Source organism: Carcharhinus amblyrhynchos, chromosome 7, assembly GCF_965287045.1.
Source record: "Carcharhinus amblyrhynchos chromosome 7, sCarAmb.v2.hapA, whole genome shotgun sequence".
Lineage (NCBI taxonomy): Eukaryota > Metazoa > Chordata > Chondrichthyes > Carcharhiniformes > Carcharhinidae > Carcharhinus > Carcharhinus amblyrhynchos.
Window position 1 is genome coordinate 69118323 of NC_137330.1, and position 26935 is coordinate 69145257.

At 40.5% G+C, this 26935-nt stretch overlaps 1 protein-coding gene across 9 annotated transcripts in view; it reads left to right on the plus strand.

The window, feature by feature from the left end:
• Positions 1–26935, plus strand: part of fam184ab (family with sequence similarity 184 member Ab) — a 214841-nt gene that overhangs the window by 178042 nt on the left and 9864 nt on the right. For 4 of the 9 annotated variants that reach the window (XM_080192542.1, XM_080192544.1, XM_080192548.1 and 1 more), the window contains 5 exons: positions 8378–8524; positions 16621–16738; positions 18227–18331; positions 18520–18728; positions 19822–22109. In XM_080192542.1, the coding sequence (XP_080048668.1) occupies positions 8378–8524; positions 16621–16738; positions 18227–18331; positions 18520–18728; positions 19822–19912 (670 nt within the window). In that variant the 3' untranslated portion in view covers positions 19913–22109. Of the gene's footprint in view, positions 1–8377; positions 8525–16620; positions 16739–18226; positions 18332–18519; positions 18729–19821; positions 22110–26935 lie in introns of those variants that run through there. The other 5 variants (XM_080192546.1, XM_080192547.1, XM_080192543.1 and 2 more) reach the window with 4 other exon arrangements.

The window sequence follows — 26935 nt, forward strand, 5'->3', positions numbered from 1 at the left end:
TCCACTAGTCACCAACTGCCAACCAGAAAAGTACCCATTGATTCCAACTCTCTGCTTCCTGTTAGATAACCAATCCTCAATCCACGCTAACACTTTACCCCCAACTCCGTGTGCCCTAACCTTCTGCAGCAACCTTTTGTGAGGCACCTTATCGAACGCCTTCTGGAAATCCAAAAACACCACATTCACCGGTTCCCCTCTGTCTACTGCACTAGTCACAACCTCATAGAAATCCAATAAATTTGTTAAACACAACTTCCCCTTCATGAATCCATGCTGCGTCTGCTTGGTCAAACTGTTCTCTTTTAGGTGTCTTGCCATTCCTTCTTTGATGATGGATTCTAGCATTTTTCCAATTATGGACGTTAAGCTAACCGGCCTATAATTCTCTGCCTTTTGTCTGCTACCTTTTTTAAACAACGGCGTAACATTAGCCGTTTTCCAATCCTCCGGCACTTCCCTAGAGTCCAGCGTATTTGACATTTGGCCTTTTGACCATGCTCTGGCCTTCAACAGGATCATAGTTTATCGTCTTTCTCAATTTCACCTTCTGCACGATTGCAATCTCCTTTAATTCCCTTGGTACCCAAAAATACATCGGCCTTTGACAGGGTGCAATTCTCCCAAAATATGTCTTAAGTGTGGTCTATGGCAAATGTGCCGCCACCCCCTGAGAGAAGGGGAACCCCAACCTTTGCCTGCAGAGAGACATCCTTCCCCCACCCCCAGCGCTAAATGTTCAGGTCACCCTCCTGCCACACAATGCAGGCATCAGCTGGAGTACTGTGTGCAGTTTTGGGCGCCGTACTTACGCAAGGATATTTTAGCCTTGGAGGGAGTGCAGAGGAGGTTTACTAGGCTGATGCCGGAGTTGAGGGGGTTGAGCTATGAGGAGAGGCTGAATAAATTAGGCTTGTACTCGTTAGAGTTTAGAAGAATGAGGGGAGATCTCATTGAGACGTATTAGATGATGAATGGGATGGATAGGATAGAGGTGGAGAGACTCTTCCCGCTCAGAAAGGATAGTAGGACTAGGGGGCACAGCCTCAAGATAAAGGGGAGGCGGTTTAGAACGGAGTTGAGGAGGAACTTCTTCACTCAAAGGGTGGTGAATCTCTGGAATTCTCTGCCCGTTGAAGTGGTGGAGGCTGCCTCGCTAAATATTTTTAAGACGCGGGTTGATGGGTTTTTGATAAGAGAGGGGATTAACGGTTATGGGGAGAGGGCGGGAATGTGGAACTGAGCCACGACAGATCAGCCATGATCTTATTGAATGGCGGGGCAGGCTCGAAGGGCTAGTTGGCCTACTCCTGCTCCTATTTCTTATGTGCTTATGATCAGGATGACTTGAGGACCATCGCCACCCCAAACCCCCTCACCATTCCCGTCAGCCAGGCCCACCTCCCCCAAATAAGTGACACCTGGCAATGCAGACATCAAGGGCTCACCCCTTTCAGCTCCCCTACCTCCTCTCAGGTCCCCTTTTAAGCTTCCCCCTCCCTTTCAGACCCCAATGTGAATCTCTGACAGTTCCCCTGCCATGTTCCTGACTATCTGTGGGCTACAATGGTCTCTGTCCCTCAGTGTGGTCATCCCGTCTATCCAGAGAATTCAGCAGTGGCTGTGAGAAAGTCCTAATTGAGGAACCCTGGGACTTTAAAGTCTGAGTTGTGCCAGCTGCTTGTATTTGTTAAAATCTGCCTCCGCTAAAGACAGGCTGTTCAGTCATAAGAATTAGAAAAAAAATTCCCTTAAAAAATACACTCAGACCACACACCTGGGTTTTCTAGGAAGCACTTCAAACTTGAAAAAAAATTCCCTTAAAATAATGTGGTCAGACAGAGCACCTGCAAGGAAGTACTTAGGAGTAGGGGAAAAAAAAACTAATTTCACAAAGGCAGTCATAAAGAATACCTACCCAAAAGAGGAATCACTTTAGTGTTAATGGATCCTAAAGTGCTATGAAAACAAGCAAAGCTAATTCCTCCTTTGGAACGGCATTCAGTTGTCGATCAAAAGGCTTGTAAAATTCAATGGACTGTGAAGGGCTGTAAAAACATTCAGCTGAAAAACATTTTGAAAAAACATTCAGCTGTAATCAAGAGCTTGTAAAAAGTCACTGGACAGCAGGATTAAATGTAAACAATGCAGTTCAAAGCTTATGGGCATCTCAGCAAGCCCAGAGGCTTGGAAAGTTAATGGGGCATGAATTGGAGTGTGAACAGACCACAACAAAGCTTTTCAAGGCAACAGACAGAAGACTAGCTACACAGCCCCCACCCTGGGGAAACCCTTGACCCCAAGCTGATAGTGAGGGAGAGGGTTCAGTTGTATGGAAAATTACAAAATCAAAGGTAAAGGGGAGGGTAGGAGCGCAGGTTAATGATGAGGACATTCAACTAGTTAAAGGAGCCGAGGGCTCAGGAGAGGTTAGTAAAGTTTCCACACCACGTAATAGAGCAGAGAGTATAGAAGGTGGCAGGAATCTAACCTCAGACAGTTAAAAAAGGTGACAAGATTGAGAAGGGAGGTAGTCTATGCAGTACAGGAAGATGGTCTGGGGAAGAATAACCAGTCTGTGACAGGAAGGGACAGCATGCAAACAAAGGAATGCAGTAACAAATTGGGTCCAGGTAAGAAAGACCAACATGAAGACACTTTACCTGAATGCATGTAGCATTTGAAACAAAGTGAATGAGTTGATGGCACAAATCAGTACAAATGGGTATGATCTAGTGGCCATTACAGAAATGTGGTTGCAGGGTGACCAGGACTGGGAACTAAATATCCAAGGGTATCAGACAGTTCAGGATAGACAGGAAGGAAAAGGAGGTGAGATAGCTCTGTTAATTAAGGATAACATCAGGGCAGTAGTGAGAGATGATATAGGCTCTAAGGAGCAAAATGTGGAATCAATGTGGGTGGAGATAAGGAATACTAAGGGGAAAAATATTTACCATTTTATATATATTTACCATTTATATAGATGATCTGGAGGAGGGAACCGAGTGTAAGGTGTCGAAATTTGCTGATGACACAAAGATAAGTGGAACAGCAAATTGTGCGGAGGGTGTGGAAAGTCTGCAGAGGGATCTAGATGGGCTAAGCGAGTGGGCGAGGACCTGGCAGATGGAATACAATGTTGGCAAGTGTGAGGTTATCCACTTTGGTAGGAATAATGGTAGGAAGGACTACTACTTACAGGGTGAAAAGCTGCAGCATGCTACGGTGCAGAGGGACCTGGGGGTCCTTGTGCATGAGTCGCACAAACCCAGCCTACAGGTGCAGCAGGTGGTCAGGAAGGCAAATGGGATGCTGGCCTTCATAGCGAGGGGGATTGAATATAAAAGTAGGGAGGTCTTGCTGCAACTGTACAGGGCACTGGTGAGGCCGCAGCTGGAGTACTGTGTGCAGTTTTGGCTGCCGCACCTGCGCAAGGATATTTTGGCCTTGGAGGGAGTGCAGAGGAGGTTCACTAGGCTGATACCAGAGATGAGGGGGTTGGACTATGAAGAGAGACTAAATAGACTGGGCTTGTACTCGTTAGAGTTTAGAAGGATGAGGGGAGATCTCATTGAGACATATAAGATGATGAAAGGGATGGATAGGGTAGAGGTAGAGAGGTTCTTCCTGCGCAGAAAGGACAGCAGGTCTAGAGGGCACAGCCTCAAGATAAGGAGGGGGGAGCAGTTTAGAACAGAGTTGAGGAGGAACATCTTCACTCAAAGGGTGGTGAATCTCTGGAATTCTCTGCCCGTTGAAGTGGTGGAGGCTACCTCGCTAAATATATTTAAGACGCGGGTAGGTAGGTTTTTGGTAGGCAAGGGGATTAAGGGTTATGGGGAAAAAGCGGGAAAGTGGAACTGAGCCACTTCAGATCAGCCATGATCTTGTTGAATGGCGGGGCAGGTTCGAAGGGCTAGATGGCCTACTCCTGCTCCTATTTCTTATGTTCTAAAAAGTCAATGGTGGGCATAGTCTATAGGCCCCCAAATAATAACTTCAAAGTGGGGCGGGCTATAAACAAACAAATAACAGATGCATGTAAAAATGGAACAGCAATAATCATGGGGGATTTTAACATCCATATTGATTGGTCAACTCAAGTCGGACACGGTGAACTTGAGGAAGAGTTCTTAGAATGCTGTTGAGATAGTTTCCTGGAACAGTATGTTACAGAACCTACAAGGGAGCAAGCTATCTTGGATCTGGTCCTGTGTAATGAGACAGGTAAAACTAATGATCTCCTTGTTAGGGATCCTCTTGGAATGAGTGGTCACAATATGGTTGAATTTCTAATACACATGGAGGGTGAGAAAGTAGGGTCCGAAACCAGTGTCCTCTGCTTGAACAAGGGCGAGTACAATAGGATGAGGGCAGAGTTGGCTAATGTAGACTGGGAACACAGACTAATTGGTGGGACAGTTGAGGAACAGTAGAGGATTTTTAAGGAGATTTTTCTCAGTACTCAGTAAAAATATATTCCAGTGAAAAAGGAGTGTAAGAAAAGGGATAACCAGCCATGGATAACTAAGGAAATAGAGTATCAAATTAAAAACCAATGCATCCAGAGTGGCCAAAATTAGTGGGGAACTAGAAGATTGGGAAAGCTTTAAAACAAAACAAACTACTAAGAAAGCAATAAAGAAAGGAAAGATAGATTATGAAAGTAAACTGGCACAAAATATAAAAACGGATAGTAAAAGTTTTTACAAATATGTAAAACGGAAAAGAGTGGCTAAAGTAAATGTTGGTCCCTTCGAAGATGAGAAGGGAGATTTAATAATGGGAAACAAGGAAATGGCTGAGGCCTTAAACAAATTTTTTGTGTTGGTCTTCACAGTGGAGGACACAAATAGCATACCAATAATTGATGGTCGTGGGACTGTAGGGGGTGAGGACCTTAAAACGATCACTATCACTAAAGGGTTAGTGCTGGGTAGGCTAATGGGACTAAAGGTAGACAAGTCCCCTGGTCCGGATGGAATGCATCCCAGGGTACTAAAAGAAACAGCAGAAGTAATAGCAAATGCATTAGTTGTAATTTATCAAAATTCGCTGGACTCTGGGGAGGCACCAGCTGATTGGAAAACAGCTAATGTGACGCCACTGTTTAAAAAAGGAGGTAGACAAAAGGCAGGTAACTACAGGCCGGTTAGCTTAACATCCGGAATTGGGAAAATGCTGGAATCTATCATTAAGGAAAAGATAGCAGGACACTTGGAAAAGAATGGTTCAATCAAGCAGACACAGCATGGATTCATGAAGGGCAAGTCATGTTTGACAAATTTACTGGAATTTTATGAAGATATAACGAGTGCAGTTAACAAAGGGGAACCGGTGGATGTGGTGTATTTAGATTTCCAGAAGGCATTCGATAAGGTGCCTCACAGAAGGTTGCTGCATAAGATAAAGATACACGGAGTTGGAGGTGAAGTGTTAGCATGGATTGAGGATTGGCTATCTAACAGAAAGCAGAGAGTCAGAATAAATGGGTGTTTTTCCGGTTGGCAGTCAGTGACTAGTGGCGTGCCGCAGGGATCGGTGCTGGGGTCTCAATTGTTTAACATATACATAGACAATCTGGAGGAGGGGCCCGAGTGTAGGATCTGGCAGATGGAGTATAACGTTGGTAAGTGTGAGGTTATCCACTTTGGAAGGAATAATAGTAAAATGGACTATTATTTAAATGGTGAAAAATTACAACATGCTACTGTGCAGAGGGACCTGGGGCTCCTTGTGCATGAATCACAAAAACTCAGTTTGCAGGTGCAGCAGGTAATCAAGAAGGCAAATGAAATGTTATCATAGAACCCTACAGTGCAGAAAGAGGCCCCCCCGGCCCACCGAGTCTGCACTGAACACAATCCCACCCAGGCCCCACCCCCATATCCCTACATATTATACCGACTAATCCCTCCAACCTACACATCCCTGTTGGCCTTTATCGCAAGAGGGATGGAGTATAAAAGCAGGAAGGTCTTGCTTCTATTGTACAAGGTACTGGTGAGGCCACACCTAGAGTACTGTATACAATTTTGGTCCCCTTATTTGAGAGAGGATATATTAGCTTTGGAGGGGGTACAGAGAAGGTTCACCAGGTTGATTCCGGAAATGAGGCGATCAGCTTATGAGGAGAGATTGAGTAGATTGGGCCTGTACTCATTGGAGTTTAGAAGGTTGAGGGCAGATCTTATAGAGACATATAAGATAATGAAGGGGCTAGACAGGGTAGAAGCAGCGACGTTATTTCCACTTAGAATGGAAACGAGAACTAGGGGGCACAGCCTCAAAATACGTTCTCTGCCCATTGAAGCAGTAGAGGCTTCCTTGTTAAGTGTGTTTAAGTCACAGATAGATTTTTAACCAATAAGGGAATTAAGGGTTGTGGGGAGCAGGTGGGTCAGTGGAACTGAACCACTATCAGATCAGCCATGACCTTATTGAATGGCAGAGTAGGCTCGAGGGGCTAGATGGCCTACTCCTGCTCCTATTTCTTATGTTCTTAAGCCCCCTCAACCACCACCTCCCTTAAAGGACCCCACTCTGCATACTGGCAGTGGCTGCTTGGCCTGTGGGCATCCTGGGGATAAGTGTGCAGATGGTAATGACCTCTTTGCTCCCTCTCGAAGTCCATGGTACCTGGTCCCCTCTTTTTGGCACCTTAACACTTTCTCCACTCACATTGCTCAGAAATGATACAGACAATGTGGAGGAACAGAGAGATCTTGGGGTTCATATCCACAGATCTCTGAAGGTTGCCACTCAAGTGGATAGAGCCGTGAAGAAGGCTTATAGTGTGTTAGCGTTTATTAACAGGGGGTTTGATTTTAAGAGCCGTGGGGTTATGCTGCAACTATACAGGACCTTGGTGAGATCACATTTGGAATATTGTGTGCAGTTCTGGTCACCTCACTATAGGAAGCATGTTAAAGCATTGGAGAGAGTGCAGAGGAGATTTAACAGGATGTTGCCTGGTTTGGAGGGTAGTTAAGTGAGGACAGGTTGAGGGAGCCAGGGCTTTTCTCTTTACAACGGAGGAGGATGAGAGGTGACTTAATAGAGGTTTATAAGATGATGAGGGGGATAGATGGAGTGGATGTTCAGAGACTATTTACTCGGGTGGATGTAGCTGTTACTAGGGGGCATAACTCTAAGGTTCATGGTGGGAGATATAGGAGGGATGTCCAAGGTAGATTCTTTACTCAGAGAGTGGGTGGGGAGTGGAATGCACTGCCTGCTGTGATAGTGGAGTCGGACACTTCAGGAAATTTCAAGTGGCTATTGGATAGGCACATGGAGCACACCAGAATGATAGTGAGTGGGATAGCTTGATTTTGGGTTCGGACATAGCTCGGCACAACATTGAGGGCCGAAGGGCCTGTACTATGCTGTAACGTTCTATGTTCAAGACTTGATTACCTGTAAAGACTCGCATTCTGACAATTATTTTATAAATTGAGTTTGTGTCTTTATATGTCCTGTCTGTGAACAGAACTCCCATTTATCTGACGAAGGAGCAGCGCTCCGAAAGCTAATCGCTTTTGCTACCAAATAAACCTGTTGGACTTTAACCTGGTGTTGTGAGACTTCTTACTTGATATCCAACCAGGGGAAAACATTTTCTTTGCATCTGCTCTGTTAAGTTATCAAGAATTTTATATAGTTCAACGAGATCACCTCTTATCCATCCTAAATGTCAGGAAATATAAGCCGAGGATAAATCGCTCATTCCAGGAAACAGTCTAGTGAATCTTTATTGCGCTCGCTGTACAGCAAGTGTTCCCTTTCTTATAAGGAGACCAAAGGTGCACACAATACTTCAGGTTTTACTGTAACAATATAATTAAAGTAAGACTGGCATATAAAACAATCACAAAACTAATATCCCTTTTATCTTCCTAATTGCTCACTATACTTGGATGTTAATTTTTTGTAATTCATGTACACAAGTACCCAGGTCCCTCTAAATGCAGACTTTCCAGTCTCTTATCACTGCAAGTATATCCTGCTTTTTAATTTTTCCGACTAAAGTGGATAACTTCACACTTTGCCACATTGTAATCAGAAGTATTTGGCTAAGGAACCAATAGTGACAAATTTGGGGAAAATTTTGATGGCGAAAGCTAGGCAATAGGCACCAAAGGCAAAAGAGGAAACAAAGATTGCAGAGTAATTGCTAAAATGAGGAGGTTTGCCATATTCATGCCCCAGCCAGTTATGAAAGGTATGGCAAAAATTTATATTGTCTACTTTTTTTCGTATAGTTACGAGGTATTCTAATTGCAATAATTTAAATAATTAGATTTAGCTTTAATAAGTTAGTGGCTATTAAATTAAGCTGAGAGATAGCTTCACTCTGTCTCTTTTCAAACAGGATCTATGAACAGGACATGATAAAGAAACAGGAGAAGATGATAAATGAAATGACTGCAGCCCACATCCGGGAGACACAGTGCATGCTAGCAGACTACAACAAGGCTCAGGAGCTCCTGAAGGATAAAATTTCTTCCCTGGAAATCTTGTATGTTTTGTTGCATTTTTAATAATGACTTTAGGATCTAAAATAAATAACTCTGGCATTAGTATTAGAAAGGGCACTGATTAATTAGTTATTTACCATTTGGGTGAACTTGATGAGAACATCAGCAAAGGAGGAGGCCATTCAGTCCTCAAGCTTGTCAATTAGTGGAATCACTTTTTCACTCTGAGGGTGGTTGGAATCTGAAACAAATTCCTGAGAGGGTAGTGGAGGCAGGTTTGGTCAAGGCTTTCAAAAGGGATTGCTGTCTTAATAGAAAGAATGTGCAAGTTACAGAAATAAAGCAGGAGAGTTGGACTAGGTGGGATGCTGTTTCAGAGAGCCAGTGCTGATAGGCTGAATGGCCTCCTTGTGTACTGTGATGATTATGGCTGATCTATTCCTTAATTCCATTTATCAGTCATGGTTACATTATCCCTATTACACTTGCCTAACAAAATTCTATCATTCCTAGTTTTTAAATTTTTATTTAATAGAGCCTGAAAAGTACTTTGAAGGAAAGTATCCCAGACTTCCACTACCCTTGATGTGAAGTGCTTTAACAATCTAGTTCTAATATTAAGGCCACGCTCCCTTGTTCTGGACTCTTGGACCAGAAAAAATAGTTTCCTTGCAATTACTCTATAAAATTCTCTAATCATTTTAAACATCTAAATTACATCACCTCTTACTATCCTGTATTCAAGTGAAAATAAGTGTAGTGTATTTTAACTCTGGCATAATTTTGGTGAATCTCACTAAGGCCAAAGTATTTTTTCCTGACGTGCAGTGCCAGAATTAACTGAAATCTAACCAGAACTCTCTGCAGCTGTAATATACCTTCCACCCCTTTGTATTCCAGCTGTCTTGACATGAAGGCCAACATTCCAGAAGGCTTTTAATATTATTTCTGTACACAGCAACTAGTTTTAAATGATTCTGGCATTTGGACCCCCAAATCTCTACTCTTTCATGGTTCCAAGTTTCTCACCAATTAGAAAACCTCTAATCTAAATTGTATCCAAATTAACTGACCTCACACTTATCCACATTAAACTCCATCTGTCAGCTTTTGTCCATCATTTACTTGTCATTTTTGCAGTTTCTGTTTCCATCTACACCATTTACTGTGCTGCCTAACTTATAAGAACACAAGAAATAGAAGCAGGACTCATCGAGCCTGCTCTGCCAGTTCACAAGCAGTGCAAGATATACAGCACTTTATTGCGTCACTCAAGTAATTAAAAAATTTAATGTAAATCTGAGACAGCAGTAGAGATCTCTGAGGAACACCACTAGTCACATCATGATAATCTGAATATCATCCTAACCTCTGTCTCCTGCATTTTAAACAGTTCCCTAACCAAGCCAAGAGGTTGCCCCCAATTCCAGGTTTTCTAATTTTTCTTAAAAGTCTTACATGGAATCTTGTTGAACTTCTGGAAGTACATTAAAGAAAATCTATAGACACTGTTCACATGTATCATGCTTGTTATCTCAGAAAAATTGGTTAGTTTTGTGGCATGTAACTTGGCTCACTGTCAGCATATCTTTGTTCAGATTCTCAGCCGCTCTAGGTGGTATCTTGAGCCCGCGTTTGCTGTCCGTCAGGTTGCCGGCAGGGTTTCAAGATTTGGAAGGTTCAGTTCTTGCCCGCGAGGACACGATTTTAAATCTTCCCCATGTTATGTTCGTTTTTCGTGACACTCTTCTGTCCTTGATACAAAGGCAAACACCAATTGCTGTCTGATTCAAAAGTTCTTTATTCTGCTTACATATGCAAGTTGGCAAACCTTTGCTACGTAACTTCCACCCAGTGTTGGGAGTCAGGTAGCAAAGGCATGCCAAACAATGGGACAGTCCTCCTTTATGTAGCTTTTACAATCCTCATGATCACATGTGATCTGATACAATATAGCTAATCACAAGACACCCTTTGTTCTAGTCAGGTTAACCATATGTAAGGTCATAATATCGTTATGTTGAAAGAAAGAGAACAGTTAAAGGGTAAATTCGTTAATCACAGATGTCTTAAGCTTGTCATTTTGAAATCAACTCAAAAGTTCTTATTTGCATGCGATGTTAACCCCTTAATATCTCATCCACTCCTTGCTGGTGAGGTCATAAAGTTCATGCCAATAGTGGGTGCGAACCTGCTTTACATGCATTTGAATGTATTTAAGTATGATTAACATGCTTGATCACTGCATATTGACACCCTACTGGATAGTGACACTGCATCGACATGACGTCATACTGGCACGGTTTATGCAGGCTTACCTTGATGTAAATCAGATCTGGGAGTTTCCCCATGGTCATTAAGGTAAGTATCCTCTGAGGGAGAAGGACATGGCCAGGCAGTGGCCCGACAGTGCCCTCCGGCACTGCCAATTTGGCACCATACCAACTGGCAGTACCAACCTGGCAATGCAAACCTGTGGCTCGGGGTGGGCCCCAGTGGGAGCCTCATGGGGGGGATGGGATTCATTTAGATGCGGTGGTGGCTGTGAGTGGATGGAGAGGATTCAGGGAAAGGCTTCTGGCAGTGGAGGAGCAGTGGTGGAGATGGGTATTGGCTCAGAGTGTCGGGGATGGGGGAAGAGGTGGGAATGTGCCAATGTGGGTGCAGAAGTGCCTATCGGGGAATGGGAAACCCCTGGGACCTCAGTGTTAGGCGGGCAAGGGAGGTTTATATAGGTAATGATAGGAGCTCCTTTTAAAGATGGCACCCTGATCTGTGAGCAGCGGGATGTTGCTGATGTACTTAGGACCTGCCCCCACCTCCTCACCTTATGGCGTGAAGGTCACTCCCTTGATTTCTTTTGGCAGAATGTTGTAAGATCTGGAGAGAAAACCGACTGGTTTCTCTGGAGAGGAACACGCCAGTTTTGTCACCAGAAACAACACTTTTTTGGTAAGATTTAGCCCTCTATCCCTGGTAACCTCTGTCCCTCTGCCCTTATGGATTGAGAGAGGAGAATGTGCTGCAAGACCTGGGTATCCTTGTACACCAGTTGCTGAAAGTAAACATGCAGATGCAGCAAGCGATAAAGAAGGCAAATGCTATGTTGGCCTTCATAGCGAGAGGATTCAAGTACAGGAGCAGAGATGTGTTGTTGCAATTATACAGGGCCTTGTTGAGACCCCAGCTGGAAAATTGTGTACAGTTTTGGTCTCCTTATCAGAGAAAGAATGTTCTTGCTTTAGAGGAAGTGCAGCGAATGTTTACCAGACTGATTTCTGGGAAGGTGGGACTGATAAATGAGGAGAGGTTGAGTTGGTTATATTCACTGGAATTCAGAAGAACATTAGGCGTGGGGGGTGGGGAGTGGTGATCTCATAGAAACCTATAAAATTTAATAGACTGGTTTAGTGCAGGAAGGTTGTTCCCAATGGCAGGGGAGCCAAGAACCAGGAGTCACAGTCTAATGACAGAGGATAAACTCCATTTAGGACTGAGATGAGAAGCAATTTTTTCACCCAGCAAGTGGTGAGCCTTTCACATTCACTACTACAGAAAGGCCAAAACATCGTATCTTTTCAAGAAGGAGTTAGATATCGATCTTGGGCTAAAGGTATCAAAGGATATGGGGGGAAAATGGGAGCATGTTACTGAGTTGGATAATCAGCCATGATCCTAATGAATTTTGGAGCAATCTCTGAAGGGCTGAATGGCCTATTCCTGTTTCTGTTTTCTATGTTTCCATGTAATGTTTCCAGGCTTGATGATGGCACAAATTTAGGTGGAAATGTGAATAGTGAGGAGGATGTAAAGAGGCTTTAAGGCAATTTGGACAAGTTGAGTGAGTGGACAAATACACAGCAAATGTAGTATAACATGGATATGTGTGCAGTTATCCACTTTGGTAGGAGCAGAATAGCAGAGTATTGTGTAAATAGTGATAGATTGGGAAATGTTGAGGTACAAAGGGAGCTTGTACACCAGTCACTGAAAGGAAGAATGCAGGTGCAGTAGGCAGTTAGGAAGGCAAATTGTATGTTGTCCTTCATTGCAAAAAGGTTTAAGTACAGAAGCAAGGATGTCTTGCCTTGGTGAGCCAAGGAGATCAGGGCAGTTTTGCACCGACCTCAACCCTTATCTATCTGATTTGTACTCTGAGTTAAACCAGATACGTTGTTATGTGTGCAACTTCATTTGTTTTGATTACAGAACTATCACCATAAAGGAGAAGCCTGATAAACACGTGAGGGAGAAAAGAGTTCAAGTATATGTTGATAGGATCAAGTAGTATTGGAGGAGGCTCATGTGGAGCATTAACATCAGTATTTGATCATATGGCTTGTCTCTGTGCTATTTAAATTGAAATTTTCTGTTTAACATTATTGTAATTTGTTACTTACAATGTCAGCTTGCTAAGCCTCGTAATTACTCCTTTCATTAGGCTAGAATAAACGTGAATATTAAAAGGAAACTGATAATTTCACATCAAATTCTTTCAATTTTCTCTCAATGGTACTTGTGACATTATGTATTTCCAAAAGTATAAGCAACTCCAGCAAAGAGATTCCTGATCTGGGTCATGGCTAAAGTCTATAATAATTGGAAAGAAAGTTGAATTCTTGGTATTTTGCTTTTTAATATATGCTATATTTGCTGCTCCCAAGTTCAAGCAGCCATCACTTAAATATTCATTAAAATAGTATTAGTTGTCATTGCATATGCTGCATATGAATTAAAATAGCATTTAATTACTTCTATTCATTTATTAAATGTATCTGCACCGAGAAAAAGAAAATAGTCTCTAGAGGGAGATTAATTGAACACAAAAGGATAATGGATACTAAAGGAGTTTCACCTTTATTGAAAAAAATCAACTGGCCTGTATACATTTCAACAGTTTTTCCAAAAAATTATCATTCCTGATACAATCGTATCTCCTAATTTTAACCACTCAGGTGCAATCTTTCCTGTAAGCTATGGGGCAACACAGCAACATGGAAGTCCCTGTGCAGGTCTTACACAAGTAAACCCTTTCAGTTACTGCGTAATGGCATACTGAAATAAATCACCGGTGTACTAGGGGGTTAAAAAAAAATTTAGAGGATACATAGCAAACCTCCCTCCTGTGACTGACCTTTGAACAGCCTTGTTGACTTTTCACCCAATCTGCCACGAACTTCAGTTAAAGTAAAGTTCACTTATTACTCACAAGTAGGCTTAAATTAACACCGCTGAAGTTAATGTGAAAACCACCTAGTCGCCACACGCCAACACCTGTTCGAGTACATCAAGAGAGAATTTAGCATGGCCAGCACATGTAACCAGCATGTCTTTTGGACTGTGGGAGGAAAGCGGAGCACCCGGAGGAAACCCACGCAGACTCGGGGAGACCGTGCAGACTCAGCACAGACAGTGACACAAGCTGGGAATCAAACCTGGGTCCCTGGCTCTGTGATGCAGCAGTGCTAACCACTGCCACCGTGTCTCCCAGTGATTCATTCTTTACAGCAAGACTTTATTTGTAATTTTGCAATGTTTTCCTTATGCAGCTTAAAAAAATTGTAGTAACATAAATCTAGAAAATTTTCAATTATTTAGAGAAAGATGCTTTAAAACTTTAATTAAACTAACCCATTTCCTCTTACAATGCTTACAACATTATGATACGAGTAGGTTTCTTTTGCAAGAGCCCTGCTTTGGATTTAGCTCTTTTTATCTAAATCCACATATGCAATTTGAGAGCTCAGTGAACCTCACTACTGAGTTCTTGCACCTTTCTCTGCAGTTCTTTGCAGTGGTCAGATTGTGTGATTGTAGTCTAGTTCAATTGGATTATACTCAAAAGAAGAAGGTATAAAAATGAAAGGTAGGAAGTCAAAAATGGGGTAGAAATGAACAAAGTAATGCAAGAAAGGGAATTTTAAAAAAATATAAAAACTGTATCCATTACAGCAAGTTAGATGTTTGTTTGTGGCTTCTATTGCCTTATCCTGCAGTTCCTTTACTGTTAAGCTTCTTGGCCTTATTGAACATGTTATAATTCTAGCTGATGTTATTACTGGACATATCAGATTGCAGAGTGGAACCCTGCAATGATTGATCCAAACTTTTATTTTTTTTGTTTTGATATGTGAAAGGTAGCTACTAAACAGTCGCCAGAGTCAACTGTTGAATTTCTAACAAAAGATTAAAACATTTATTAAACAAGAAAAGATTAACTCCTTCACCTCAACTATACTATTATAGATATATACAACTTTTTAACAAGCTACAGGATCTATCTTGTATTTTAATATTCTCGTATGTACACAGTTAATTTGAACAGATTGGTAAATGGTGGTCAGATACCCAACACTCTGAAACCAAGTGATATTACTCGAAACAACTTCTACAGATTTCTCAAATTCCCCCTGGTCTCACTGAAACTCTTACCTTTCCCACAAGAGTTTCAGTCTGTGTTCTCGAACAACACACCTTGGAATCTTCTCCCCGGACAATGGTTTCTTCATCAAGGATCCACCTCCGGGGTTTCAACCATTCCTTTTGATGTTCCTCCCTTGTGTTACCACATGCTTCAAGCTTTCTTTGCATGCAATCTCTAATATATCCAGCCATGGCAACAGAACACCACAGCTTCACAGGCCATGTAAGGTGTCACCAACATTTGGATCACATTGGATCTCTGCATTCTTACAAGCCAACTTCACTTTCTGCCTGCTTTCTGCAGCATTATCTTTTTGGAGTCTCTCTCTGCTCTTCACTCTTAACTTCACTGATGAGCATCTGTTTTGCATCCCTGTCCTTGTTCCTGAACTTCATAGTTTTTCTGCTTTCTGGAACTTTCTGTTCTATAGTACAGGGCCTGCTCTCTGCAATCTCTCTTCATGTTCCTGTTTCACCAGATTCTGTGAAAAGCTCCTTAGTCCAAGGTTTCACTCTTCCAACTGAAATTACATTGCTTTTGTTTCTTCTTACGGCCCCTGGTTGCGAGGCAACAGTCATGATGTGGAGATGCTGGCGTTGGACTGGGGTAAACACAGTAAGAAGTCTGACAACACCAGGTTTAAGCCCAACCGATTTATTTGATAGTAAATTCACAAGCTTTCGAGGTTTGCCTTTTCGTCAGGTAAATGGAGAGTACTGGCCTCAGACAGAGCATATAACAGCACAGACAGTTTACAGATTACTGAAGATTCGCATTCTAATCAGTAATCTGTAAACTGTTTGTGCTGTTATATGCTCTGTCTGAGGTCAGTACTCTCCATTCACCTGACAAAGAGGCAAACCTCGAAAGCTTGTGAATTTACTGTCAAATAAATCGGTTGGACTTAAACCTGGTGTTGTCAGACTTCTTACTGCTAGGCAACAGCCCAGTTTTTATATACAATGTTTGTTTTAGCATTGTAAAACCTCTTCAAAAATGCAGGTACCTTTTGAAGTGAAAATAAGACTGAAGTTCTTAATTGCAGAAATATAAATAAGCTCAAAAAGCCATATCATACTCCTATCACCCACACAAATAAATATAACTTACTTAAAACTATCTCTATTTACTTACAAGTGAATTTTGCCTTTCCTAATTTATCTGTATCCTCAGTTTAGTTTTACTTTTGATCCATAGATTCAAAAATCTGAGGAATCTAGATTGAGTAGGGGATAGGAAGGCCCTATTCCTTTTGATTGAGGGGACTAAACAGGCTGGGTAGACCTCGCAACTTTGGTTTTCTTTTTGACTTCGAGCTTATCTGCTGATTTAGGGTAAGATATTGAAGGTTTTAAGGGGATTGAAAGGGGTTTTATTTTTCCCCTAGAGGCTGGTGGGGCCTAGAACTTGAAGGGAGGTAGAAGCAATTTACAAAGTGACAGATCAAGAGCTAGAAATGGAATTAGGCTGGATATGTCACCTTGTTAGTCAGCACCAACACAATGCGCTGAAAGGACTTGCTCCATGCAATAAATTTCTATGACTCTATTAAATGTTTAAAGACGAGAGTGCCTTTGCAGGCACTTTGTGGTCATTTGAATCTCTGATTTTCTACTTGTGCAAAATATAAAATTTGGATTTAGCAACTTCTAAACCAGCTGAATCCTTATCCTTCAAATGAAAACTTTGATAAATATGGTTGTATTGTTCTAGATTGGAAGAAGCTGATGAAAAGTACAATAACAGAGAATCAAGACCGGAGGACCTACAGCTGATCACTGAGTTAAAGGAAATGATCTCAGAAAGAGACCAACTCACAAAAAAACTAATGGTGTGTATTTACTAGCTTTAAGTAAAGGGTCTGACTTAAGCAAAGAAGGGTAATTAGCCATTAATTAGCTCATTATAGTTTCATTGAACTTTTTGCAACAAATCATTATAGTTTATAATTAGATTGAAAAAAATTAGGCAAAGTTTTTTTTTGTTTTTTAAGTCCAACATATATTGAACTTCCAATGTTTAAATTACTGCTGACCAATAGATGGTGTTTAAATTGAATTTATTTCCAGTTATTCATTGGAAAAACTAAAACCCTTGTCTTTCACTCTCACTGTAAGCTTCATTTCCTACCCACTAAATCCAATGAGCACCACCCACCTCTGCCCCATGCTCAGCCCATCTGTGGCAGAAACCATTATCCATACTTTCTTATATTCAGACTTGGGGACCAACAAGCAGAAAAGACCTACTTGATCTCATCCTCACCAATCTACCTGTCATACATGGATCTGTCCATGATAGTATTGATAGGAGTGACCACCACACAGTTCTGTGCGAAGACAAAGTTCCAGCTTCCATCGAGGAAACCCTTCATTGTGTATATGGTACTACAACCGTGAACAAATCAAAGAAAAGACTGTTTCAGGTTTTGCATTGTCCACCCTTCAAGCCTATTTACTGTAGACTACCTCAAATCACCTATGCTGTGCTTACATCCTGATTGCCTCTTTATTAAGTAATGCCTCAATTTTAGGTTTCTCATCCTGATGTTCAAACTCCTCCTTGTATTCACCTCCTTCCCTCTGTAACCTCCTACAATCTTCCAATCATCTCAGTTTCAAGATATTTCCAGCTTTTGTTCTGTTTCTGCCATAAATGGGGATATTTACAAACTGTTGCCCAGTGATTAGCTTAATTCAGAACTCCGCAGGTAATAAAGCATTCTTGGCATACGAATAACAAGACTCAGATGACGTCCAGACATGGGCTGATAAGGTGCTTTTTTGGCTGGCACAGATGTGATGGGCGGGCTTTTCTGGACCTTCCTACTGGTGGGATATTCTGGCCCTGCCAATGTCAACAGGGATTTAAATGAATTACTGCATCTGCCATGGGAAAACCTGTGGCAACAAGGCTGAAAAGTTTAGCTGGATGGGCTGAATAACTGTTCCCTACTTTTTCTCTAGTTCTATGATTCTAAAAATGTGTGCGTGAACAGCAGTCCATCCACAAACTTAATCCATGCACTCCCTGCTTTGGCTGCCTTACCTTGAGTTGATTAGGTGAAATTCCTAAACTCTGAAATTCCTTTCTAAAACATCTCTATCTCCCCCTCAAAATCATATTTAACCTTTTTAAATTTTAATTGACCGAGCTTTTAGTCACCTGCCCTAATATCTACTACTTTGATTTGATAATTTTTGTGTATTTAATCTTTTGTGTCCTACCTTAGAATATTGTACTATATTAAAAGATATCACTGCAAAATGTAAGACAAAATTACAGAATGCGCATTTTAATATTTGATTATTTTTAACAGGATGACAAAAAATTTTACCAGCTGGAACTGGTGAACAGAGAAACAAATTTCAACAAGGTTTTTAATGCTAGCCCTAATGTAGGAGTCATCAATCCTTTAGCTAAGGTTTGTTTCATAAGAGTAATTATTTTGTTATCTGCTCAGTATCTTGCAGACACCTATAGTTTGTGCTTACTATGTTTAAGGTGGTAGCTTTAATCATCAATATTCACACTGTAGATTTATTAAACAGATTAATAATGAACTTTCTTCACAATTCATATTTTTGTTAAATTTTCATGTTTCTGTTGCAGCAGAAGAAAAAGAATGATAAAATTGCTAATCGCTTTGTCAGTGCCCCAAATCTGAGTGCTTTGGAATCTGCAGGAGGGGGAAATGGGCAACATCAGCAACACAATCGCCTGGAACCAATTCCAAACTCTCCCGTTCATGATATTGGGTTCAATAGCAACAAGCCTCTACCTCAGCCAGTAGGTCCAAAAGAGGCAAAAAGGCTTCTGAGGTGAGCATCCACCTCCAGGTTTATATCATGAAGAGAAATCAAGTAGGCTAGGCCTTTATTTCCTAGAGTTTAGAGCAGCGGTCTCCAAACTCCAATCCGGATGTGGCCCGCGGGCCATAGTTTGGAGACCCCTGGTTTAGAGGAATGAGAGGTGACCTCATTGGAACATATAAAACTCTTAAGGGGATCGACAGAATGGATGTTGTGAGAGTGTTTACCCTGTCAGCCTAGAACTAGAGGGTCATAGTCTCTGATTAAGGGTTGACCATTTGGAATGGAGATGAGGTGAAATGTGTTCTCAGAGAGTTCCTGAATCTGTGGAATTCTTTATTCCAAAGAGCTGTGGATCATTGAATCATAGAATCTCGACAGTACAGAAGGAGGCCATTTGGCCCTTTGAGCCTGCACCGACAATAATCCCACCCAGGCCCTAACCCTGTAACCTCATGTATTTACTCTCCTAGTCCTCCTGATACTGAGGGACAATTTAGCATGGCCAACCAATCTAACCTGCACACCCAGTACATTCAATAGAGCAGTGGTTACATTTGTTGATACCTAGGAAATCCAAGAATATGGTAAGAAGGTAGAGTTGAAGTAAAAGATCTACTATAACTTTAGTGAATAGTGAAGCAGCTCAAAAGTACTCATGCTCTTATTCATAGAGATGATGGTACAAACTGGCCATGATCCAAAACTATGCTTTCATGATTCAACATTCAATTATAGAAGCTAGGAATAGACAAGTCTTTAGGATGGATCAGTTATTGATTTCAAGCTCATATTTTGCACTTGAGGTGTGCATTCCCACTTGTTCAGCAATTAATGCATGAATTTGAAATTAACTTAATGACTGCTTTCTAGTTAATGTGCAGGCCTCATTTATATTGTTACTTTAATAGTCTAATGGTAATCACATTTAATTTTAAGTTGATTTGTGTTAAGCCACTATTTCAATAGTTCTGACTTGTGTCTTGATTTTCTTTTTCTCTTTAGCTATTAACCCTTCTATTTACATTGGTTAGGATTCCAAGTGTAACCAACATGAATTAGTGTAAAATAATGTTGATTCTTGTATACGAATTTGACATAGGATGAGACCCTCTTGGTGGCAGGAGATGGCATGCCGTTCATTGGCAGCAGGATCTTGTGGTCCCACCACTGTCAATGAGAATTTCCGTTGAGGCCACCCCATGTTGACAGGAAATCTGTGGCGGGGAGGCGCTGCCGGCTGGACCAGAAAATCTTGCTGGTGTGAATAGTGAGAGAATTCTGGCCGTAATATTCCACTTTTTAAGATGAACTGCCTTTTTCTTTTGGATAAAGTTTTTGTTATTAAGCAGGGTTTTAAATGTTCAATGAAGAGATTATGCTGGATTTTTAAACCTCTCTGAAAACAGTTCTGTAATTTTATCTGTATTAACGCTCATAGCCCTATGCAGCATTTAAACAATAGAAGGTTTTGCTGAGATAGTGTTTTAATGGACACTTCTAAAAGTTCAAAAATAGCATGAAAGACCACAATAATTGTCCATGCTGATACAAATCCACCACTAAAAGTGCAGAATGTGCTGTACCTGAGGGCCACAGCAATGCTATCAGCAGCAATATTTTTCACGACTGCAATGACTGACTGTTGTGCAACGCCAACTCAATTTTAATGAGATCCAATGTCCACTATCTGTGGAACCTTGAGCCTTACCATTCTAATGCAGTTTGCATCTTTTGCTGAATCACTGTATTTTATTTAGATTCATATTTACCTGAAGAAATACGGTGAATTTTTAAAAAAGTGACTGTTAAAAATGAATTTAATTGGAACATTTTAATTAAGTTGGCAGTAGAATTCATTTCAAGTATAAAACCATTCCAAATTTGTACCTAAATTGGCATTCTCAGTTTCAGTTAAAACAAAGTATTAATTGAAATATTGATGCATTGGGTTGCAGTGAGAGCTAGATGTGTTCTTTACTCCACTATTCTAATTCAGCATTTTCATATCCTACATCTATATTTGCACAATGCTGTCAATGGTCACTGCATGAAATGTAAAGGGCCTTTTGCCTTTTCTCAATATCATCATCCAGGATAAACATGCACCAAGTAATTGTGAAGAGAGTTTTCAGGCACCATAGCTGATACTTTGTAGTTTAATTTGCTGGTTCATTGCATACAAGAAAACATCTCATACATTCAGCAAAATGTGGATACAGCCAAGCTTGACAGAGGCACTTATAAAAATTCACAACAGTACCTGGTCTGTCTCTGTTGATGTCAGTCTCACATTGTTACCACTCAGTGTTAAATGAGACCTGTATGTGACTTGACACATGGTTAATTCAAAGACTTGTGTCTTTGAGAACAAGTCATTGTTTGTTGTTTTTCCAGCAGGAAGAATGGCTACTTGGAGGTGTGAAGTATGCTATAGCACAGATATGTACTAATGGGTCTCCTGTCAGAATGGTTGGTGCATGTGTTGCAAGAAAATTTGACTTGTTATTAAGAGGTTGCCTATTGACCTTTTAAGAATACAGGTTACACAGAATTTCCTGATTACTAGTGGACTAGATCCTTTGGGATCTCCTCCCTATCTTCAGTAGAGAACGTGGCAGTTTTGACTCTCCAGGTATTATATTTTGAGAAAAGTTGTGTTTAAAACGAAGACCGTGGAAGATATTTACAGTGTAGAGTACTTCCCTGAATAGTTTCCTTCTCATTTAAAATTGAGTGAATTATATCAGACTTTTTCCAATGCATTTTCTGATTATTTTTAAATGAAATTATAAGGTGTATATATCGTGCCTAAATTTTATCTCGGGTTTCAGATCATTTCTTTATATCAATTGTTAACTATAGCCTTTAGCCTGGTGGTTTATGTCTATATTCCATGCCATTAAAGCTAGTTTTCACAGCTATATTTTTTGTCATTGTCAACCAAATTCTATGAATTTAAAATCAAGTGATTATAATGTGGCCAAATGAAAAATGATCATCAGAAATCTGAGCACTGCAACATATTGTAAATAATCAGCAAAAGCAAGCATTGACTATACAAATTATTCATAATTGCACAGGAACTTCGACACCAGTTTTTATATAAGGTTTACATATGTTTACTTTTAATGTATTTAAAAGCAGAAAAGGGAATCTTGCCGCTTTATATCTGTATGAGTGCTTTCACTTTATTTGTTGTTTTATATTTATCTTTTGCCATTGATTTGTGAATTGGTCTTGCTTTAAGTTAATTTCTCATCATCTGGACTTCTGTTGTAATGGCTTACCGTATCTGTCTCTTGCTCTGTTAGGTAGCTACTGCTTGATGTAAAACATGCACTTTTTAGATTATACTTTTTTTTATTTTAATAAATATATTTTACCAAACTAGCTGTTGTTTTGTTTCTGTGCTTATGCCTGTAGCACGTTAACCACAGCATGTTGGTGCACTAATTAAACACTAGTTACACCTATGAAGAGGTTTTAAACTAATCTGCATGTTATCTTTTACTTTGCATTTTTGTGTTGCATTTTGTGTAAGTTTTCTGTATTTTAAAATTATGATTTAATTCAGTTGAATAAATTTTGTTTCTGTGTTTTATTGATTTGTAATTTTCATTTTTTTTGATCATTGGATAGAAATTATCTTGCAGAAACAGGCCATACAGATAATTCCACATTGTCTTACACATGAACAATAACAGATCATATGGATTTGAAACGTTAACTTTGTTTCGCTCTTAATAAACCTTCACAGACCTGCTGAGTTTATCCAGCATTTTCTGTTTTCATTTCAGGTTTCCAGCATCCACAGTATTTTGCTTTTATATGACTTTAATCCTGATGCTGTCAGGCAGCAATGCTAATTACTGTGTCACAGTGCTGCACAATGTTTCAACTTGAGGGAAAATCTAAAACTAGAGAACATAGTTTAAAAATAAAGGGTCTCCATTTAAAAGAGAGATTCAGTTTCTTTTTCAGAGGGCTGTTGGATTTATTTTTTCCAGACAGCAATGAAGACAGGGTCACTGAGTATTTTTAAGGTTGATACATACTTGACTAACGAAGGAGTCTAAGGGTAGAGAGGTAGTTAGGAAAATGGGGTTGAGGTCATAATCAGGTCAACTATGCCCTTATCAGATGGCGCAGGTTCAAGGGATCAATTTGGATGGCTGTGAAAAGAAGTTAAGAAAATAATTTACCATTGGCACGGTGGTACTGGCACTGCTGCTTTACAGCGCCAGGGACCCGGGTTCAATTCTGACCTTGGGTGAGTGTATGGAGTTTGCATGTTCTCCCCATGTCTACATGGGTTCCCTCTGGGTGCTCTGGTTTCCCCTACAGTCCAGAGATGTGCAGGTTAGGTGGATTGGCCATGCTAAATTAGTGTCTCGAGATACGTAGGTTTGGGGGGAAAGTGGGATAAATATGTGGGGCCTGAGTGGGATGGCTTGTTGGAGAGTTGGTGCAAACTTGATGGGCTGAAAGGCCTCCTCCTGCATTGTAGGGATTCTATGATCAGAGTTAGCAAAGCAAGCGCTATTATCTGTACTATATTCTAATTTCCAGAATTAACATGAGCTAAACATAATCAACAGGCAAATTGTGGTTGATTATAAACTGTAAATTGCAAAATAAATGGCAGGTGCAACTAAGTTAGAGCTTGCAAATTGGCTCAGCAGTCCACTCAGATTTTAATGATTACACTCAGTCACAAAGTCCTTCAAAATCTGCCCTCCTAACAAGGAACTTTAGCTTTCTCCCAGGGGCTATAGTCTGATCTTGCTACTGACAGCAATGCACAGCTAACCCAAGTTCTATGTGGGCATGATCTTCAGAGCAAATGGCTCACATTGGCCACTTACTCAACTTAGTCTGGATGGGGTAGACCCATCAGTGTTATCTTCCAGTAATAGAAACAGCTGGAGCAACTTATTTCTAACTCTGGACTGTCTTCATAGATTCACCATTCTCTGGGTGAAGAAATTTCTCCTCACCCACAGTCCTAAAAGGTTTAATCCTGATCCTCAAATGACCACTAGTTCTGGACTCCCCCACCAGTCTTCAGTCTTCTTCAGCTTGCTTGTGCTGCATCAATGGGTTCAACAGCTGCTGTTGCTGCTTACACTGATCTGCGTCCTTTTTTGTCTTGCAAAAAGCATTTAGTTTTGATTTTCCAACCTCAAATCATTTTTGGTTTCCTTTGTGGCTGGAAAGTTCAGTTTCATTTCTAGGTGTATCTTTTCTGCTTTTTCAGCTCAGTTGCTGTTTGGATCGAGGATCTTCCTCAACAATAGGCAAATTAAGTTTTAAAAAATCAATTCCCTCATGTTGCTTCAGATTTCCTTCCAATTCTGTAACTGATGGAAATCTTTGCTATGTTGAACTCAACCTTGATTTTTCAGCCTGTAGAATCTGTCAACAAATTGAGGAAGGAACAGTAAGGGCAAAGGACATTAGAAACGCAAGACAGATGGGACGTACAATTCAAATCACATTTTTTCAGGGCCATTTATTCTTGCAGAAACAATTTAATGGGAAGGTTAAATTGTATGATAAATCAGATTCTCATCAAGAGCGGCAGCTGCTCCTAGCTCAGCCGTAACAGTGTAGAGAAAGAACACTTTAAAGCTAAACACCTTAACAACAGGACCTGCACAACTGGCATTTCATGTTAAAAACAAGGAAAAGCTAAACATGGCTGATAGTGTAGTTTTCAGATCAAGAATGCTGGACAAAGTTTGGGATCTGTGTGACTATTTGATAAGGTCATGGTTGAATCTTAGTGTACCCCTTTCTCCAATAAGCACGTGCACACAGATGTCCACAGTTTGAATTCAAAAGAGTTTCTGTGATCATGGTTTCTAGCTGTCACTTCAACAGAAAGCACGAAGTAACTGCCCCAGCAGAAAAAAGTGCATAGAAATTACGGCAGGATTCTCAGCCAAAATGTCATTTGAGTAAAATGTAAACCATTCTGAATGTTTCTCTTCTCTTCTACAACTTACCCGTTAAAGAAATCATACTGAGCTGTGCTCAAGGCAATTATCTTCTTGAGCCAAGAAATGTTAGTCCCTTTACAAAGTTAGTGGCATCGTGCCTTTTTACATCTCAAAACAATTTTGGAAAATTGAACAGAAAGCCACATAATCTCAATTTGGCATATGAAGGATTAAAGGGTTGAATTATGAGAACAAGATGCATAAAGTTGGTTGCATTCCCTTAAGTCAATCGGTGCAGGTCATCAGTTTTAAAGACCGAATTGAGGTCTTTAATGTAGGTAAGTGTGAAGTATGTGCACTTTGAGAGAAACATCATGGACGTACAGCATAATCTAAATGGTCTTTTTTTAGGAGGCGAGGGGCACCAGAATGAAAAGATCTGGGGTGGGTATTCACAAATCATTGAAGGAAAGTTGAAAATAAGAACGACTAAGAGTTTTAAGGTCTGTAAGATTGTTATAAATTAAATTTTAATACTATGCCAGAGAAGGAGATAGCAGGGCAGATGATGACCAAAAGCTTGGCCACAGACAGAAGTTATGAGGAATGAGTTTAAGGAGGAGAGAGAAAAGGGGATTAGGCAGGGTGGCTTATTTTTGGCTGGCACAAATACACCAGGCAGAATGATCACTTCCCATGTAGTAAATTGATCTACGTTCTCAAGATATCTGAAAAGGAGGAATGTGCAGGTATGTGGGGAGAGGGTAGGTGAGTGTAAGAACGTGAATTGTTCCTTTGGAGAGCCAGCACAAACGTAATTGGCCACGTGCTATGATGATTCTGTGGTTCCGTACAGAGGCTTGGATTTTACCGACAGTAAAGCTGTCAGTGCTCACCATCATTACTCCACTGAAACTGACAACAACTTCAGGAATTCAAACTTGTGCAGAATAACATGAAAATCCAGAAGTTGCTGTTCTATGTTCCCTCAGATGATGCACTGCAGAGGTTCCCAAAGACTTCCATCTCGTGTGAATTGAGAGAAAGTTGTTTGTCTTCCTGTAAATACCCTGGAAAAAGTTGCATCTTGTTGAATTGTTTAATAGTATGCTAAATTCATAATTAACAGCCTTACTGGGTCTGAAAAACAAATTTTAAATTTGGAGGATGTCAAATTTCTCTAAAATTAAAAATTATACCTATAAAAAGCACTTTTTTTAAAGTCTTTATTTTAGCTTCCACCTTAACATAGTTTCTGTTTTGTTTAATTTCTGAAGTTTCAAATTAAAATGAAGGACCTTAAGAGCTTTTAACTTCCAGGTTTTGTGTGCATAAATAATTGTTAAGTTGTCTTGTTGCTAGCTGACATTTCTGCCTCTGCCCATAAAGACACCCTCTTGATTTAATGTCAGAATTAAACAGCTACGGGGAAAGTGAAGTTGTTGCCACAATACATATTTGAGGCCAACTTTCTTTGAGGCTAGTGGTAAAAGCATCATGCTTCATTGCTGACTGCAAAATCCAGGTCAAAAAAAAAATTATGTAGGAGGTGAAAGCATGACTGTGAATGGTAAAGCATTTTTAAAAATACATTAATGAGATGTGAAAGTCACTTGCAAGAGCAGCATTTGTGGCTCATCTGAATTGCTGTCATCTTGAACTTCTGCAGTCCATATAGTGTTGGTACACCCACACTGTGGTTCAGGGGGGAGTCCCAGGATTTTGACCTAGCAACAGTGAAGGAATGGTGATTATATTTCCAAGAGGGGAACTTGCAGGAGATGGTGTTCCTATGGGTCATTTCCCTTGTCCTTCCAAGTGCTCAAGTTTGGATGTTTGGAAAGTGCTGTGGAAGGAGATTTGGTGAATTGCAGCAGTGTATCTAGTGGACTGCTGTACATTGAATCATTTGTTTAAAGTGATTGATAGTGTGCTGTTCAAGTGGGTTACTTAATTGTCCTGCATGGTATGAAGCTTCAGAAGTGTTGGAGCTGTGCTTATCCAGGCAAGTGAACAGTATTCCATCATATTCCTGACTTTTACCTTGTAGATTTGAATAAATATTTGGGAGGCATGAGGTGAGTAACTCACTGCAAAATTTCCAGCCTCTGATCTGTTCTTGTAGCCACTGTATTAAAATGGCTGGTTATGTTGAATTTCCAGTCAATGCATTTTGGTGGGGGATTTCAGCTGAGCTTTAAACATAGAGGAAATTGGTTAGATCTGATTTATTGGAGATGATCATTGTGTAAGTGTCCTTAAAAGACAAAG